Source organism: Marasmius oreades, chromosome 8 (assembly GCF_018924745.1).
Source record: "Marasmius oreades isolate 03SP1 chromosome 8, whole genome shotgun sequence".
In the NCBI taxonomy this organism is placed as follows: Eukaryota; Fungi; Basidiomycota; class Agaricomycetes; order Agaricales; family Marasmiaceae; genus Marasmius; species Marasmius oreades.
The window spans coordinates 1,013,211-1,031,124 of record NC_057330.1 but is presented as its reverse complement, the minus strand read 5'-3'; the positions used below and the strand labels follow the sequence as shown (position 1 = coordinate 1,031,124).

At 47.5% G+C, this 17,914-nt stretch overlaps 8 protein-coding genes across 8 annotated transcripts; 4 read left to right on the top strand and 4 right to left on the bottom strand.

Annotated features, from left to right (window-relative positions):
* Nucleotides 1-9: 9 nt before the first annotated feature.
* E1B28_012237 (uncharacterized protein) lies at nt 10-2,139 on the top strand. The gene is made up of 3 exons (XM_043157324.1): nt 10-973; nt 1,028-1,130; nt 1,188-2,139. Exons 1-3 carry the CDS (start codon nt 352-354, stop codon nt 1,990-1,992), a joined length of 1,530 nt encoding a protein of 509 aa, XP_043004691.1. The 5' UTR covers nt 10-351; the 3' UTR covers nt 1,993-2,139.
* Nucleotides 2,140-2,839, bottom strand: E1B28_012236 (uncharacterized protein). Its single transcript, XM_043157323.1, has 3 exons — nt 2,783-2,839; nt 2,451-2,732; nt 2,140-2,381 (listed from the first exon to the last, which is right to left on the bottom strand). Exons 1-2 carry the CDS (start codon nt 2,813-2,815, stop codon nt 2,481-2,483), a joined length of 285 nt encoding a protein of 94 aa, XP_043004690.1. The 5' UTR covers nt 2,816-2,839; the 3' UTR covers nt 2,140-2,381; nt 2,451-2,480.
* Nucleotides 2,840-2,911: 72 nt separating this feature from the next.
* E1B28_012235 (uncharacterized protein) lies at nt 2,912-7,438 on the top strand (the record flags this gene model as incomplete). Its single annotated transcript, XM_043157322.1, has 22 exons — nt 2,912-3,208; nt 3,262-3,364; nt 3,418-3,429; nt 3,481-3,586; nt 3,639-3,868; nt 3,924-3,973; nt 4,025-4,345; nt 4,398-4,541; nt 4,591-5,156; nt 5,211-5,307; nt 5,359-5,513; nt 5,564-5,656; nt 5,712-5,826; nt 5,878-5,997; nt 6,049-6,204; nt 6,261-6,398; nt 6,453-6,568; nt 6,630-6,732; nt 6,784-6,942; nt 6,995-7,133; nt 7,182-7,237; nt 7,295-7,438. The coding sequence occupies 22 exons, from the start codon at nt 2,912-2,914 to the stop codon at nt 7,436-7,438; spliced, it is 3,420 nt and encodes a 1,139-aa protein (XP_043004689.1).
* A 106-nt stretch (nt 7,439-7,544) lies between these two features.
* Nucleotides 7,545-8,989, bottom strand: TIF34 (translation initiation factor eIF3 subunit; the record flags this gene model as incomplete). The annotated part of the gene is made up of 8 exons (XM_043157321.1): nt 8,965-8,989; nt 8,891-8,909; nt 8,673-8,834; nt 8,369-8,590; nt 8,066-8,307; nt 7,925-8,014; nt 7,726-7,865; nt 7,545-7,671 (listed from the first exon to the last, which is right to left on the bottom strand). Exons 1-8 carry the CDS (start codon nt 8,965-8,967, stop codon nt 7,545-7,547), a joined length of 1,005 nt encoding a protein of 334 aa, XP_043004688.1. The 5' UTR covers nt 8,968-8,989.
* On the top strand, nt 8,987-10,399 carry E1B28_012233 (uncharacterized protein). The gene is made up of 5 exons (XM_043157320.1): nt 8,987-9,379; nt 9,439-9,606; nt 9,662-9,812; nt 9,871-9,930; nt 9,981-10,399. The coding sequence occupies exons 1-5, from the start codon at nt 9,125-9,127 to the stop codon at nt 10,283-10,285; spliced, it is 939 nt and encodes a 312-aa protein (XP_043004687.1). The 5' UTR covers nt 8,987-9,124; the 3' UTR covers nt 10,286-10,399.
* A 156-nt stretch (nt 10,400-10,555) lies between these two features.
* E1B28_012232 (uncharacterized protein) lies at nt 10,556-11,113 on the bottom strand (the record flags this gene model as incomplete). Its single annotated transcript, XM_043157319.1, has 4 exons — nt 10,556-10,687; nt 10,755-10,892; nt 10,945-11,042; nt 11,101-11,113. The coding sequence occupies 4 exons, from the start codon at nt 11,111-11,113 to the stop codon at nt 10,556-10,558; spliced, it is 381 nt and encodes a 126-aa protein (XP_043004686.1).
* Nucleotides 11,114-11,424: 311 nt separating this feature from the next.
* Nucleotides 11,425-13,203, bottom strand: E1B28_012231 (uncharacterized protein; the record flags this gene model as incomplete). Its single annotated transcript, XM_043157318.1, has 2 exons — nt 11,425-12,570; nt 12,622-13,203. The coding sequence occupies 2 exons, from the start codon at nt 13,201-13,203 to the stop codon at nt 11,425-11,427; spliced, it is 1,728 nt and encodes a 575-aa protein (XP_043004685.1).
* Nucleotides 13,204-16,631: 3,428 nt separating this feature from the next.
* E1B28_012230 (uncharacterized protein) lies at nt 16,632-17,852 on the top strand (the record flags this gene model as incomplete). Its single annotated transcript, XM_043157317.1, has 5 exons — nt 16,632-16,768; nt 16,819-16,952; nt 17,004-17,463; nt 17,519-17,597; nt 17,646-17,852. The coding sequence occupies 5 exons, from the start codon at nt 16,632-16,634 to the stop codon at nt 17,850-17,852; spliced, it is 1,017 nt and encodes a 338-aa protein (XP_043004684.1).
* Nucleotides 17,853-17,914: the final 62 nt, after the last annotated feature.

Sequence of the window (17,914 nt, the reverse complement as noted above, 5' to 3'; positions counted from 1 at the left end):
GAGCGCCACCAACTGTTGATCGACGTCCAAGTTACTTCCAGTATTTGGTTTCCTCTGTTCTCCTGTAAATCTACACCGGACTACACCAAAGCCTTACTCTTTGCTTCCCATAACTTCAGGCAGGCCTCCTTTCAGTCCTACCTGGGTTTCAGGTTCGTTGTGATGGCCGTTGCACACGGTTGCCAACCACTTCCATCACAAGCTTACGGTAGGGAGGGCTTTTACATTCGACCTCTCAGGCTCTTTTCTTCCACTTTCTTCTTCCCCCATTTCTTTGGCGGCTAGTCCGCGATCTACAGCGGTTGACTGTATGATCAAGTGTTGATTAAATCCTTACTTTTCTTTGTTTCTATGTTCGTTTTACTTTTCGGTTTCCTGGCTTTGGGACCGCAGGTTGTGCTGTCGAATCTCTTCCGACTCGGACTTGCCCAGGTTACACAATGCGAACAATTCACCATTAACTTCAAGGGTGAAGTTAACACGACGTCGCCCCCATCGTCTCTTACCGTCGTCCCTTTCGATTCTGTTCCAATTTCCATTCCTGTACCATCTAATGCTCTCAACTTCACGGGTCTTGACATCAACTTTCTTCCTCTGAAAGAAAACACTACTTTTATTGTCTCTCTCGACAACGCGGAGAATCAGAGTCTTTCACTGGTTTCCGATTTCATTCGAATTTCCCCCTCCCAAAATTCTTCCTGTCTCTCATCAGCCCCCGCCATTTCCACTCCGTCGCCCTACGCTATAGTCGGAGGAGAAGTCAGGCAATGCGAAGACTTCACCGTCGAGTACAACACCACAGATGCACCAGAAATACGGAGGTTTTTTCCAAACGGATTCTCCTTTCCCCTGATGATGACGTCGAATTCGAAGGGTCGAGCTACATATACTATGGTGGCATTTCGTGGACAGCCAGTGGTCCTATTGTTTGACGACGGAAAAGGCTCCCGACGCACCTCGTCGTTGCTTTCGGGTGGGGTTCATCTTATAAAGTACTGCCTGCGATATTGATCCAATGCATATCTAGTTAAAGGTGATTCTTCAAGCCCGAAGAAATGTTTATCTATCTTTAGCAACCTTACCGGTCAGCCAGAACAATCAGAAGCGAGTCCACCTCCTAAGCTTTCCAAGTGGGTCATTTTTCTTTCCACATCATTCCCTCGCTCATTCTCTCCCATTACGTACAGAGGCGTCATCATTGGCCTGAGCGTCGGGGGAGCTATCATTGTCCTGGTGACCCTCGCAATGACCGGATACATTTTGCGGGAACGCAATCGCAGGAGACGTCTTATGGACACTCCACCTGTTCACAACCTACCTCCACAACACAGCCAAGGTCGTGATATGGTAGAGGAAAAGCGCAGAACATCCCACCCGTTACCACCTCTACCTACCCCTGACACAATAACCTATCCGGAAGGGTACATCAAAGACCCGCCCTATGTTCTGGAAAGATACTCCCCCACCCTCTCAGATTATCCCCGTACCAGTATATCCTGGGAAATTGTTGACGGGGAGATGCAAACCAAATATAGAACCTCGCAGTCATCCCGATTATCGACGATGGATATTGAAAAAATGCTTGATATTGCAACTGAGCGAGAGTCCCGATTGCCAACATCGCCGACATCGCCCCCCGTCCAGTACGCGAATGCACAGCCAGCAGATCTAAGTCCAACGTTTTCCGATCTACGAAACCGCTCACAGCCTGATGTTCCGCAAAATCCTTCATTCTTTGGATCATCCTCTTCGTACGCCGAGATGTATGGATTTGGAGGAGAGGCAGATTCCATATCCGAATATGCTAGGACGACGTCAGAGCTACGATCACCTTCATCATTCGAAGACCGTGTATCTCACAACTCGGGTTCCCCAATTTTCGGCTTGCAACGATCACAGAGCGCGTCTCTTCCCCGTTCACCTTTTAGCAGTGCATATCCGAGTGGAGTCTTGGAGGACAGAAGTGGGCCAGGGGCAGTGTCCTCTTTCTGATGACTGGTGGATCGAACAGGAATAGCAGGAACCAGAGTCTAATTTCAATGTCTCCTTACTTCAAGTCTCAGTGAGAAAACCTTGTTTGATCCTTATGTGTTTGTATTCGGGAACATTTCAGATTTGCATCGCCTTCATTTTGGGATCTACTTTCGTTCTAGTGATTTTGTCACTTTTAGGTTTCCATTCGGTTGGATTAATGCATTATAAGTATACTTACATACAACTTACAAGCAACATAAAGTGTAACTCAAAAGAAGTCTGGTGGAGTTCCTTCGATTTTTCAGGTCTTCCGGATTCCACGCCCACAAGGGTGACCTGATCGTAGGACGCGATCAAGCTATGGAACCTCCTTCAAGTTCTCCGTAGGAAAGTAGAAGCACTAGGCACTTGGGAAGAGACATCGATCGGATAAATTGTGTCGGACCACGCGAGACAAAGAAGAACGACAAACTCACCTGAAGGAAAGTTTGAACATATTAGTATTATTACTCCTCCATTGCAGCTAACTTCAATGCCTCCTCTTTTGCTTTGCGCCGTCCACCCATCATTAGAGAGACATAATCCACATCCCCTAATACATTTTCGCCATCTTTCTTGCTCGAAATTTGGAACCCGGCTTTGGATTTTTCTTTAAGGGTGGTTTTCTTCTTCGCCTGTTGGACTTGCGATTGGATTCGGGCTTGGGGGACGCCGGGGGAAGCACATGAAGAGGAAGTTTTTGAGCATTTGGATTTCTTCTGCCCTTGGGGTTACAGACGGCCCTTTATTGGTAGATGTTAGAACGTACCACTCGTTTATGTAGTTTTGCGCTCCTACCCATGAGTGAGTCTTTGGAAAGTTGTGACGAATCACGTGCGCGTTGTCATGACTCGTCACACAATAAACAGTGGCACCTTAACCACAACCACCAACACAGATGCCCAAAAGGCGCGCCGCAGCTGACAGCGACGATGGGGAGTCACGCGAACTTAGCGCGTCTCCTTCCTCTAAACGGGCTCGTACCGTGGAGGAAAGCGACGACGACGAAAGCCGCCAGAGAACACGCGTCAAGAAAGGGAAGGGTAAAGCGCGTGTAGAGGCCGAAGAGGATGATAAAGATGACGACGTAGAATTGGACGATGGTGAGAAAATCGATGAAGAGGCTTTCGAAAATCAGTACGGCAAGAAGGTGTTCGAACACTTAGAAGCGAAACGTGTCAAGGCTGGATTTGGGGTAAGTCATGCAAGGATTTTTAACACTTCCATCTTTAATCTTCTCTGTGGCAGGGTATTGCTGAATACGGAATAATCGAAACCATCGAGATGCATCAATTCATGTGCCACAGGTCGCTCAAGTTTGCCTTTGGTCCCAATATCAACTTCATTATTGGTACGCAAAATATTCATTGCGATTTGTGGTTAGCTGACAGTACACACATTTAGGTCACAATGGAAGTGAGTAGAAGACGATTATTCTGTAATGGAATGCCACTCAAGGATCCATAGGTGGCAAGAGCGCTGTTTTGTCTGCAATCACCGTCGCTCTCGGTGGAAAGACAGCCTCCACCGGTCGTGGTTCAGGTCTGAAAGCATTCATTCGTGAAGGACAACAGTACGGGTTAAATATTACATCGAGTCAAAATTTCTTACCCATTCACTTTCAGAGTGGCCGAGGTGACCATCTCCCTCAAGAACCAGGGAGAAGAGGCCTACAAACCTGAGGAATATGGCAAATCAATTTTCATCACTCGACGTTTTACCACCCAAGGTAGCTCAACGTGGAAGATCAAGTCAAAGGACGGACGTGTCATTAGTACCAAAAAGGAGGAGCTTGCTTTAATTTGCGATCATATGAATATTCAAGTCGACAATCCGATGAACGTTTTAACGCAAGGTGTGGCTCTTGTGGTCCTTCCTGATTGGGTTCTATTCACGTCCTTCTGCAACAGACTTTGCTAGACAGTTTTTGAGCTCGTCTACCTCTGCGGAGAAGTACCAAGTGCGTCGAATCATGAAAGTATTGGGTATCTCCTGATGTGCAACGCTCCAGTTCTTCCTGCGAGGAACGCAACTTTCGCAACTCTCTACCGAATACGAAACGTGTTTAGAAAACATCAATAACACAATGAAGGTTCTGGCAAACAAGAAGAGCGCCATTCCCGACCTCGAAGCGGCCTTTAAGGAGGCTTCGCTACGATTCGAGGAGGCTTCAAAGGCTCGAGAGCAGAAACAACGTGTTGATGATCTCAAAAGAGAGCTTGCATGGGCCCATGTTGCGGAAAAACAACGTGAGTTGGAAGCAAAGGCTCTCGATGCGGAAAAACAACAACGCAGATTGCCCAAGATCCAACGAGGTCTTGTTAAAGCTCAGGTACTTGCTGACGTAGTCATGATTGACTTTAACAGACTGACATCTGTTACAGGCGGAGCTTCAGGAGGCAGAAGCACAAGTGCGGCAATTTGAAGAGGAAGTTGCAGCACTAGGTACTCACGACGAACTTACGGAGAAGCACACCGAGGCGAAGCAGAAGATAGCACTTCAACGGAGAGAGATTGGGGAATGCAGGGTATGCGATCATGTGGAGGAGTGAACCGCTCGACTAACCAAATTATTAGGGCGAAATGAGGGAAATAAACACCAATTTGAAGAGCGCCAACGAGTCCATTGCGGAGATGCAACAACAAATCGATCAAGAGCTACAGCGATTGGCATCGAATACCCATGCAAAGCGAGACGAGTACCAGCGGAGGCTAACGGCTGCAAAAGCGGCCGTTACCGTCGATGAAGAGAAGCGTAAAGAGATGGAGGACATAATTATTCCCAGTCTCGATGCGGAAGTCAGACAGTGGCAAGCGGAAGGCCAGGCCACAACCGCTCAAATCGAAGCCTTAAAAAATAGGATATCAGAATGCGAGGGCATGATCCAGCGTTGTGACGAGATGGAGAACAACCGCTACCTGGCGTATGGGAATCACATCTCCTCTGTCCTCCAGAGAATTGCGAAAACCAGATGGCGCGGTGATCGGCCTCTGGGACCGCTTGGTGAATATGTCAAGGTCAAGGAGGGAAAGAAGTGGGCTCCTTTGCTCAGGCATCAGCTTGGTCGGCAACTCACTGCGTTCGCAGTAACCGACGCTCAAGATCAGAAAACACTACGAACTATCTTGAATGAAAGTAAGAAGTGGGTATGCCCAAATCAATACTTGTTCACTAGTCAACTTATACGACCACGCAGCCCCAACATCGTGATCATCATCTACGAAAAAGATCTATTCGATTATAGTAGTGGAGAACCGGCGGCAGACCTCCCAACTGTTCTTCGTGCCCTTGAGGTGGCTCATCTCATATCTACTCTCTCGGAACTGGAACTGACCAAAACCTAGTTCTCTGATGAATACGTGAAACGGATGTTGATCAATCAGAGGGGCATTGAGCGTATGCTTCTGGGAATAACTCGTCGTGAGGGTGAGGAGATTCTGAGGCGAGCCCGTGGCGGCCATGCTTGGACTGCAGACGGCTTTGACCTCCGCCGATTTCCGTACGCAACTTTCATGTATCACCTCGCTCACCAATTGACACAAACTTTAGGGAAGGAGGTGGTGCCACCAACCCATTGAATTTCAGACGCAGAAACGACAACTCTGAACTACTATTGAGCGACAGAGCTGCCGATGAAAAAGGGTAATCACTTGAGAATTCATCTTTCCTTCGAATGCTCATATCATTTCAAATTCAGGTTCTACGAGGCAGATTTGAAGAAGGCTCAAGAGGATTACCGACCAGTCGTGGAGAAAGAAAAAGAGTTGAGAATGAAGTTCAGCACGGCACGAACCGAGATCGAGGCAAAAAAGGTTCGTTCATGTTTAGTTTCAGGGCTACAAAACTGAATTTCACCTCGGTAGAGGGAGCTTCACAACATTCTCAAACGTCTCGCGCAGGCCAAGCGGCACCTGCGCGCTGTCGAGGAAGAAGGACAAGAAGAAACCCCCGTCAGCATACAAACCCTCGAGGAGGCTAAGCAGGCGAGTAACATCTTCGCCGTGAACGCTAGATACTAAGAAACTTATGATTAGGATTCCGAAAGAGAGAAAGAATCACTTACAGCTCAATTTATGGATGTGTCACAAAGACATCAGGGACTCGAGCAAGAATTAGCAGAATTACAACGAAAGGAGCAAGAAACAAGGTCTCAAATCGAGTCGTTCCAAACCCAAAAGAATGAGGCTGTGGTATGGTTTTCGGTAGAGTTAGCTCGATCACGGTTTTCTGAATCATGGCTCTCCAGGCTAAAACTTCGGCTGCCGCCGAAGCGAGATTACAGGCACAATCAGCTATCCTACATTTCGAGAATAAATTGAAGGAAGAGCAGAGTAAGCTGGACGCGGAAAACAATTCGGTCGAGACCCTTCAAACAGAATTCCAGGTACCCTCCCCTCCAAATGTCTGAACCCCGATGGCTCAGTTTTTTATTTCATAGGAATGGACTGCAGGTGCTCTCCAGTACTGCGAGCGTGTCGAAACCTCTCGAAAGACGAACGAAATCCAAAGGCAAATCGACTCAGTTCAGGCTGCACTCAAGGAGCGAGAGAGAAGGTGTCTTTCCCCTTTCTCAGGCTCATCAACGCTCTCGGTCTTTAACCAGCCTTCTCTACAGGCAAGGATATAGTCTTGAAGAGATCACTGTTGAGGTGAACAAGACTAAAGCGAAACTGGATGCCGCCAAGAAGGAACTGAAGCAGATGGCGTCCCTCAATAAGGTAAGCTCATGTTATTCCAACACTTAGGAACTTTGCTGATAAATCTCCTAGCTTCTCAAAGCATCTGTCATGGCGCGTATGAAACGATGGCAGGACTTCCGATTGCACATTGCCCTGCGCTGTAGGCTAGTTTTTACCTATAACCTTTCTCAGCGAGGTTACTATGGCAGCATCAAATTTGACCATGCAGGTCAAGAGCTTTCTTTGCATGTCAGTCTCTCTCACTTCTACCAGTCTTGCCCTTTATGACAATATATGACAGGTCAAAACGGAGGATCAAGCAAGTTCCAATGCACGGGACAAGGAAATTCATGCTCTCAGCGGTGGAGAAAAGTCCTTTTCTACCATTTGTCTACTTCTGTCCTTGTGGGAATCCATAGGATGCCCGCTGAGATGTCTAGGTATAGGCCAGTTATCGCTTTATGCAACAATAAACTAATGTGTTACAGATGAATTTGATGTCTTCATGGATGCAGTCAACCGGCGCATCAGCATGAAGATGATGGTCAGTGGTTTGTTCTCTAAAGCTACTCTTCGTACACTCACCACTTTCGCCTTGCAGATCGACACGGCGAACCAGTCTGACAAGAAACAATACATCCTCATCACACCCCAGGACATGAACAATATTCACGTCGGTCCTACCGTGCGCGTTCACAGAATGACAGACCCTGAGCGCGGGCAAGGTGTTCTTGCAATGTCATAGGGTTTGGAAATACGGCTATCTAATCCCCCCGGAAGTTTTTCTTGTCTCGGCACTTGCAGCCAAATAGTGTACCCGTAAAGTACGATGTAATTACACGTAAAGTGTTTTAATCCTCTATTTTCAGATCACCGTATGGTTCTGCACGGAAGTATGACTCCTCGAAATGATGTACGCGAACAAAACCATCCTCTCCTCCAGATGCGTAACAGGTACCTTTCGGATGGACCGCGATGCTGATAAGCCAATCAATCAGCGGCAAATACTCATAGAACAAAAATGAATCGTACGTGTTAATGGGACCAAAATGACCTTTTACTCGACCAACTTCCTCTTCAAAGATTTTATGCCAGAATCTGGTTTCGAATTTTCCTTGACGCAGGGAAGTTGTTGTAACGCTCATTGCGTCCTGGCCTCCTCCAAGAAGGATCTGCATAGCTAATGAGACTTGTGGAGGTGGAACGACTGTCAACGGAAAGGACAACTGACATAGGGCTTATTGGGAGCGAGTGACGCGCTATTGAGAGGAGTTTCTGTCGTGTAGGTTTTGATGACCATGAGGGTCTTGGTGTCGTGTATCTGATACCAATATTTTTAGCCTAGTAAGATAAAATAGTATACGGAACGCACTCTGGCCGACTTATCCTTGCTACTTGTGATGCAATAAGTTTTATCGGGACTCATCTGAAGATCCGTGACAGTATCGCCATGCGCACGCTCGTTGTTTTCCACTTCCTCCCCACTCTTGACATTGAACAACGCAACTTTTCCAGATTCGTGTCCGGTGACGATGAAGTTGGGCTGTGGGGTGAATGCACATACGGTTGCTTTTGAGCCGATGGGGTTGAACATATGCAAAGGTTCTTTTGATTCTGATGAAAATGAAGACGTTGGAGTAAGTCTCCAGAAGTAGATAACTACACATCAACGTACGCTTGGTGCCTTCACCGTTTCTATTGATATCGAAAACACGAATGGCACATTGATGACCCATACGCTGCTCTGTGATACACACCACCTGCTTGTCGTCTTCACTGAAGGCTACCCTTTTCACAGCGGTGGGGAACTCCCAAGTGTAGAGACACTTTCCCGTTGCGACCGCCCACAGTCGAAGAGTGTTGTCTGCTGCACCAGAAACCAAGTATTTTGATTCAGCTAGAACAAGGGGGAAAGATAAAGATTACGATGAACGGTGAGCGAGGATTGTAGGAAGGAAATTTTCACGGTATTGACTTACAATCGACATCGACCGTCCACACTGTCCCGTTATGTCCATCATACGTTCCTAATCGCTCTCCATTCTGGGTATACCAGACGTTGATTCGATGATCTTTCGAACAGGTAAACAAGATGTCCCCCTCCCGGTTGAATTTAATTTGAGTCAGAGAGCGTTCATGACCTTGATGTGAGAGTTTAGTTCCATTGTGTATGGTACTGATGACGTCGGGGGGGCACCTTGAAGTAATATTGGTTTCTATAAAGTGTCGATGAGCTTCAGGGTGTAAGGAGGCGACAAAACGACCTCTTACCATCTTCGTGGATGTGAGAGTACTTTTTTCTCGAACCACGTGCCAACGCCGACAGAACGCGTCTCGATTTTTTTACGTTCCGCTTCCTTTTGTCCCTCTCTCACCCTAACTTAAGGACGATTTCACAAGGTAGCCAAAGGAATCTCGAAGTAACTGGGAGATGCACGCAACCAAAAAGTCTATGCGTTCCGTTCAACGCATCATTTCCGTCCCAATAACACGGCCGACCGCAACGCAACAGCCCACGATACCTCTTCATCCCCTCGACCATTCAAAGATTTTAACTTATTATCACTTTCAACTGCATAGTACTTCTCAATCTCCCGGATCGTCCTCTAAATGGCTGAGCTGGATGCAAACGAAAGCAGCCTCAACGTGGTCAAACTTTGGAAAAGCTCCAGAAGGAACCTGGAAGGTAACTCTTGCGTTAAGTCTTGCTCCATGTACTCTCAATGACGATTTCCCGGTCGATAGTTGAAAGTGTTTCGGGCCGGCGAACGAATCGTTGACCGCATAGATTTCGAGGAACTTTCTCTCAAAGGTGTTGATCCCTCATTAGGACCGACCATTCTTCACCCCGACATCTCGGGAAGACGTGGGGAAAAGAATGTTCCGGAAGGCGACAATGCCTCGAAAATCGTGGTATGTATCTATCTTGTGTGTATGTGTTACTCATCTTATGGAATACCAACGTCAGATACCACTTCTTTACCCTCCATCCATCCAATCGGGCGAAGTATCTTTGGAACATCTGCGTTCATTACTATCAACTCGCAAGCCTCGGCATAAGCGTGGTGCGTGGCTATGGATAACCATTGCCCCATTTACTGCGCCTTTCATGGTTGTTCGTGAGTTTTTTTGCACTCCAAGCTGAGAGAGGCCATCCCCATTTCAAATTCCATCCAGCTGTTATACCCAATCTCCCTTTTTTCTTCTGTGCTTGGCGCGCTTGGTCTCACTATAGAGGTGAGCATCATCCGCGTTACCGATAGAGATGGCTCATTAAATCCTCCTAGCTTATAGAGCATCACAATATCTCTCCAATCTCATAGAAAAGCAGGTCATTGTACCGGAGCCGAGCGATGCTCTGGATGCGATATACAGAGACTGCAGTCCGAAACCTTTAGCATCGTCTCATTCATCTGCATCTGTAGGTCAATCGCCGTCAACTAACGATCAAGAACCTCTGGCAGTCGAAATGCTTCTTTCAAGGGAAGTAGTACCGACTGTCGTCTCTACTTTTAGCCTTACACAAAGTGCTACCGCCGATATCTATAGAGCAATCCAACAGGCAGATATCCGACTTTCGAAGTCATCATGAATTAATACACGACTAGACGGAAATACTTATGTGTGCACCGTACCAACAACCGGATTTTGTAGCATGTATCATTATTCATCTGATCTATCTCTTGCATTGTGTCGGACTTGGTCTTTCCAGCAGTATACATCGATTTACATTGATAGCGAAGATTAGTACATTGGGAACGTTTCGTTTGTTCGTAAGTACCTCGTAATCGAAGTCACACGAAGGATGCCATATCTCTAACTGTCCGTCTTTCCTTCAAGAACCGCAGCCGCTTCGTCCCTTCTAGTAGTTAACTCCACGAAGATAATCGCCGAGTTGCTCCACGACGGGAGTCGCTTCGCCCGCTTGAATGGGGGCTTTATATTCAGCAACCAGTACAGCCTGCTTTGTTTTGACCAAGACAGCACCATCAGCCTGAACGACAAACCAGTGGCAGAATGAGTTCTTTTTTGATTTCAGAGATTCGAGGGTAGCGACGCACCTTCTGTTTGAGATATATACTCTGAGAATTTGCTGAAATCGTGAAGTATTTCTGTCCTGCAAGTCTCAATCCGCTAGTCTGAACAGCGTCTGGTTGGCTGAACCCGTTTACGATTGCTCTCTGCTCCTCCGCTGAAAGCTAAGTGAAATGTTATGTGAGGTCGAATAGAGACTGTTGTAACAAAACTCACTGTGAAACCTGGGGTGCATGCCCAAACGCTTCCAGCGAGACCAATAATAGCTGCTCGAGAGACTTTGCCACTTCCTACGAGGTTGGTGTCGACATATTCTGCAAACGAGGAATGAGTCGATCGGGAACGATCAAGCTGGAGATAGAGAGCCTAAACCTTGCCAGGACATTTTTTGTAGCGTCTAGGTGATGGGAAAGAGATGGTAAAGGAAAAGGTTTTGTTTTGGAGATGAGTCCAAGGGATCAAAGCAAAGCACGTCTGACGGAGATGGCCGACAGATACCGGCCACGGACCTCCCACCATCAACGCAGTGACAAAATCAAATTCGTTACAAGGCTGTACTAATACAAAGAGTGTTTTTATTAAGTACAGCAGTTCGAGACCTTCAATAATCAGATAGAACACAAAGACATGTATGAAACCGGCCAATAGATTCTCTCACTGTAGAAATTATGAGCCTTCTTCAGCCTCACTATCGTATCAATCTTCATCTTCAATATCCCCCTCCTCCAACAGGTCATCGTCGACATCTACATCATCGTCTTCTTCACCACTCCCATAGGCTTCCTCATCCTCATCATCCACATCATCCTCATCATCGTCAGTGATATCTTCAATGTCAACAAGAACCTTCCAGTTCAAGTTGATGTCATTCTCGGCATCCTGAGACCTGTCATCCGTGAGACGGTCAGCCTGGACGAGTCTCCTGAGCACATTCGTCTGCCGATTACGGTCGCTGGTTCCTGCGCCTGCGGGAGGTAAGACTTGTACAGGAAGCGTTCCCACAATCGTGAATACCGGTCTATCAGACGCCGAGTGTGGTACTGGCGATTCATGTCTCGGTCTAGGATTGGGGCCCTCCCTTTCCCTGAATTTCAGAAGGAGCTTCACGTTGCATCGGCAGTCGCTGGACTCATCGATCCGTGTTCCCCTAACCTTCAACACTCCAAGCTTCGGTAGAAGCAGAGGGTCGTCCCCTGTGCCAGCTGATACCCCTTTCACAATCCCGTCTGGGCCTGTGACCTCTTTCCATTTTAGGTCGTCCACGAACATCCTCCAAACGTTCAGCCAAACACTATGTTTTAGCTCCAACTCTGTAAGTTCAGGTAAGGTCCCGAGGAAGAGTTTGAGGGAGGGATCGTCGCATTGTAACGCAGTGATAGTGAGCGAAGTGAGGGATTGGAAACGAGGGGTGGGGGTGGAAATGGACTTCAACCAGTTATTGTAGAAAAATGTTTCATCATCTGCGTCTCCCAATTCCAATTTCAGCCTTGCGACGTTCGTAACCTGGAGTGTGGCGGTGATAGCTTGAAGATAGTCAGGCTCGAGGTCAACGAACCCTAGGTACTCGAGCTGGGGTAAGACGATGTCTGGCATGCTTGGCCATTTTACCTCGCGAAATTTTGGGCCGGAATAATGAAGAAACAGCGATTTTAGCTCCGGCGAACGGGTGAGCATGTTGTGCCAATCAGTGTAGTCGGGTCGAATGTTTTCGGGATGCAGGCAGAGCTCCAGACTGTGCAAGCCCTGAAGATATGGACTATTCCAGGGAAGGTTGACACCTATTAGGCTTAGGTGCTTCAGGTTTGGAATCTCGTTTTCGAAACATATTACAGGCTGTCTGAACTGGAAAAAACCATTAATGGCTGGCTAGCACTCGGATTGGTAAGAACTCACTGTCGCCTCTCGAAGATCCTCCTGTCTTCGATAATCTTCAAAGTGGTATAGCTGCCAGGTTTGCAGTTTGGGAGCTGGACCACATAATTTTCCGACTTGTGTCCCTATGTACTTTCTCGCCACCTGCTTACATCTGCCATCACGAACTTGGAGATGAAAAGAACGCCAACGGGATGTATGGGGTGCCAACAGAGAGAAAATCTCTTCCAATTCGTCTTTCCACAGACGGCGCCGCCCAGATTTGTTGTAATCTTCCTCGGAAACAGTGAGGATCAGGATATCAAAGTAGCTGGAGGAGGCTACTCGTTGGCAATACTCCCGCGCCCTATGGATGTCGGATACCTTGTTGAAATGTAAAGTGTTCCACAGGGACGATGCCCTCAAGGCGACGGCTCGCCACTCCTTGCAAACGTGGGAGATGGTCTCCTGGACATGGGGCGAGTAATAGATGGGTTTCGAGTCGTCGCCGGACTTGAGAAGAAAGGTTTCGTGTGGGCGCTCGACGTCCACAGCAATCTCGAATATGATCAAGAGGATTTCATGGGGTAGACGGTCGATAAGTAAGGGCCTTAGGGCGCTCATGGGTTCTGAACGACAAGGACAGGGAAAAGAGGGGTGGCAGCGGCAGCGGCATGCGAATGAAGTTTATAAGAGTTAGAATGGAGTGCTAGGATCGTTAATTCGGAAGGCCAGAAGCCTCAGGTTCGGCCTCATTAAGGCCGTAAGTTGTTTCGCACCGCCGTAATATATCGCCCTCCGGATACTCTGACCATTTCAGATTCAGTACTACTATTGATTACAGTGACAGTTTTCCAAGGGTACGTCCAAAGTGTGGGGTTGGAATAGAAGTCAGAAGCCGTCAGCGCTTCAGCCACCAATTACCTTTTCTGGCAGTTACTCGCCAATCCGTAATTTCTGGAAATCTCTGACAGCGACTTATCGTAAATACTTCCTAGTTCGAACCTTATTCCAGGAGACTGCAGTCTACCCCGCCTATCATGCAGACCTTCCACTAAGCCAATGTCGACTCTCCTTCATCTTCTTGGCCAGTCACAAGGGCAACGTTAACGCCCGCTCCAACTTCTGTAGAAATCAGGAGGTCAAATTAGGCTTCCATGACCGCGCAGATCTGATTTGATGAGGTAAACTACGGGAAGACATATGTATGATGAACTTGATTGGGGTGCGAGATCCCATGTAAGCGCACTGATTGAGTTCTGGGCGGGAGGTGTACGTGGGCTGTCGAGAAGGACGACGGGTGCATGTTCAGGGCCCAGCTGTAAACAGATATCGGCCATGACCCTAGCGTCTTCTAGCCTCAGAGGAGCTGAATGTCGCTTGCCGATGATCGATGAAGGTCGACTAATGGAATGAAACGTGCCATATAAATATATGGCCTGGGGTTCGACTTTGTATTTCGCGGGGTTAGGGAACCTGTGACATGTGAATGGTAAGTCGAGATACAAGGAAATCGACAACAGACGAAGAAAGCCGATTTATTCAGACTTCGTGGACGTCGGGTTGGCGATGGAAATCGTCTCAGCTACTGACTGACGGTAATGATATTCGAAAGGTGATAAAACGGAACGTCAGGCACTTCCGAAACTTGTGCACGTAGGGTCGTTGGTATATCGTGACTTATAAGAGTGACGTTGGGTGCAAAGGAACTTTGTGCGAGTTGGGACCCCTTCATAGATTGTGGCATTCAGTAATTCGTTGAGTGAGACTAACTAACTTGAAACTAACTTCAGATCCGGCGGCATGATTGCTAGTAGTAAGCTGAGCTGTGCCGGGGAAAGTCTTCGATTATAAAGAACAGACTCGAAGCAAAAACTAAAGTGGATCGGATTCAATCTTCTCAGCGATAGCGGGTACTCAAGTAAGTACTCACTTTACACTGGTCCCACCGCCAGGACTTTCCCTAGAAGTGAATAACGATGTCGTGACTGAGATGGATTATATTTTGCAGTTCTATGGCCGTCATTTCTAGTGCAGCCCGTTGAGGGAACCTCTATGACGCCGGGAAAATCCGAGGTCGGCTTGATGGGACTTGAAGCTTGCTTTCCGGCTGACGCTATTGAGCGACCTCTTTTCAATTTCCTAAACATTATGTAGAGTGGAAGTGGAAGTGGAAGAGCCTCAAAAGTTTAAAGCCGTCACTTCAAGCCCTAGCAACCAACCGTCAAGGTCGTACATCACTCGTTTCTGTAAAGATCTTAGTTGGCATCGTATAACGTTACAGACTTTCTGACAGGATGTGTTCATCATTTAGGGAAGGATCGGAGGATTACTCACCATGACTCCGTACAGTACTGTTCGTGGGCAGTTGGAGAGCTATGGGGGTGTACTTGCCTACATCCTGCAGTGAGTTCGGACCCCACACTGCTTCAGACGGATCTCACCGATTGAATACGGGACACTTCGAATAAGCATGAACTCCCAGCAGCCTAAGAACGGAGATGGTCGTACCTCGTAACCTGCATGACAGCATCTGTATTGGTAACAGCCACATGATAGACACGCGTGCTCTGTAACAATACACGACATCTTTTCAGCATTTTCCGTCCCGCTTTTCATGATTTGGCACTTCCAATACGGCAACGGGATGACATCTCTAGAACTCTCACCTCTTTCAGCCTTGAAATTGACTCGGAGGGCTGCAGATTACTCATCTAGAAGATTCTTCGGGATGATCAACGAGCTATCCCAACATCATGATCTGCAAGTTCCCTCTGACTTACCAATCCGGCTGCTGGACTAAAAGCTCGATTGTGATCGCTGTATTCCATTGATTGATTCTCTGCAGATTGTTGAATGATTTCCCCCTTTCAGCCTGGACAACTTAGTGCTAGCGCCTTGGATTTAGAGCCTCAAGTGGTGGATTTAGATGCAATCGACATACTTGCGGTCTCCAGATGGTGGGCTAAGCAAGAGGAGTGTTAAGGCTTAGTTAAGGTGAGAGTGTTTCTCAAAGTAAGCTCAGGTGCATTACGGCCTTTGTTCACCTATTCCTTATTCCAGACGTCAAGATGAACCTGGGTCAACTTCAACTTGTTGGTGTTTTATCGATGTGACTGCGAAGGAGACAAATGGGTGCGTGGTGAGTTATGTTAAAATTTGTGCATAAGTATGCAGATTACGTTGAATCTATACTGAAGTTTCTCGAAACGTTGGCGTAAATCTCGACATAAAAACACCTGCGTTACGCTATCCCTCACCCAGCGTAACAAGACTCGCAGTTTAAATCGCTACCACTAGCTTCTCTTGGAGAGATCATTAAGAATATGGTTTATCTTTCTTAGGTACTACGTACTGATGCTTTTTAGGTAACCAAGGAATATGTCGAAGGCTATGGAATCAACTGGGACAAAGCCAAAGCCACTCGTGAGGGGCGGATCGACGCAGTAATAGAATGGATCGACCGCGAGATCATGGCAAGCTCAATGAAGTAACTCGGTGTTCGGCGATGCAGGAGATGCGGAGACTCAGAGGAAGAAAGATATTCCTGCTTCCTGCGAAACCATTCCTCGTTAGGGCAGGCCCGATGTATTTGAGTTTTTGCATTGGTGATGTGCTAAATTGAACCTCCTGCGCATGTGCACTACACCGCATTCCGTTTGTCAATTGTATGATATCATTTTCTGTAGATTGACATGATGCATTCGGGGTCGGCGCTCTCGTACTCCTCTTCTCTTCGGAGCCTGTTTGAACGAGTGTCGAAAGTTGTGTTTCTTGATGCCAATCCACTCGTTCTATGTTTAAAGTACTTGAAACAGAGCCCAATGATGACATCGTTCAAACGTTCAGGCTGCCCACCACTGGCTCAAGATTGAGTGTGACGGCGGTCCGTGTGACGAGTCGGTTGGCAAACAAGTCCTCCATTCCCTCCATTCTCTCCATTACTTACCAGCTTTCAACGTATCTCTTTTGTTGCCTTGCCGCTGCAAGGTTTCCGCTCCCTACTTTCTTCACGCTCCTTACATAAATTATATCTTATCGTGTTATAGTCTATGGCTCCTCTTGCAGGGCGACCCCCGTTTGCAACGAACGAACCAGACAGTTACTACGAGCCTCAGCCTGGTCCCCAACGTCGATATCGTCAGCCAGGACCTCCAAATCCAAATGATAGGACATCGGCGTATGCAATGTGAGGCTCTACTTTATTTATCATGCAAGTTTGACACTGATAATGTATAGGTATGATGATTACTTGAACGACTTCGACCCCAATAACCCGAAATCCATGTCTCAGATGCCGTCAAAACATCTTGAAGCTCACCCGTCTTCCAAACATGTCCTACTGGCGGCGGCAGCAGGGGTCAATAGCAACAGTGCGCATCCGCCACAACCTCCTCCCCAACGTATTGCAGCTCCTCAGCCAGGTTATGTCGCGCCAATAGCATCATTTGATCTCACCCAACCAAATCCAGCCGTTACTGCACACTCCGCCGTAGCTCGAAGACAACCACCTCCTGCCCATAATCCCTTTGAACCTCAACCTCAACAGCAGAATCCTTTCGAAGATCCACGTCGTATCCATTTTCAACCACCCCATCCGAATCATCATAGTCCCCATCCTCACCTGAACGGTCAAACCTCGCACTATGGTACTGCAAGTCCAATTCCCAGCGTTCCGCATCCGCTACAGCCCCCCATGACACCTATCACACCAGCCTTTCTTCGACCAAGTAAGGAATTCAAGTCTCCAGAAGAGGAGCCTATTATGCGTTCCAAAGCGGAAGACACTGTTCTTCCATCAAGAGGTCAAAGAGGTGACGATTTCTGGAGAAGGTTCAGCATGGTCATTCATGAACAGGAGAAGTCGAGTGGGAAAAAGAAGAGGTCTGTCTGCCACTGACAACTTCATGCCTGCACTTTGTGCTGATTTGATCCTTAGTACTTGGTTGTCCAAAACCCAGAATGGCAAAAATATGATGTCTCGGTGGCTTTGGCTTATCGGAATAATACTCATTCTTGTGGGTCTCTATCACCGTCCCATTCTCAAGTACTCATCGTCATTTCAGGTAATTGGCGGTGCTATTGGGCTCGGGTGGTGGGTCTCGCACAATCACAAGTCTCAGACTCAACCTAGCACTTTGGGTGGTTCCGCTAAGGAGACAGGTGGCCCGGTGCCGAAAACTACAGCTACAGCCAGTTCTAGTTCGAAATCGGTTCCGCATGTCTCCCCCACGCTTACTGTCGACAGACGGATGTTGAGCGCTACACAATGAAGCAAGTAGCCACGCATTCCGCGTGCTCCAGCCATTTCTCCTGTCCATAGTCATATATCAAT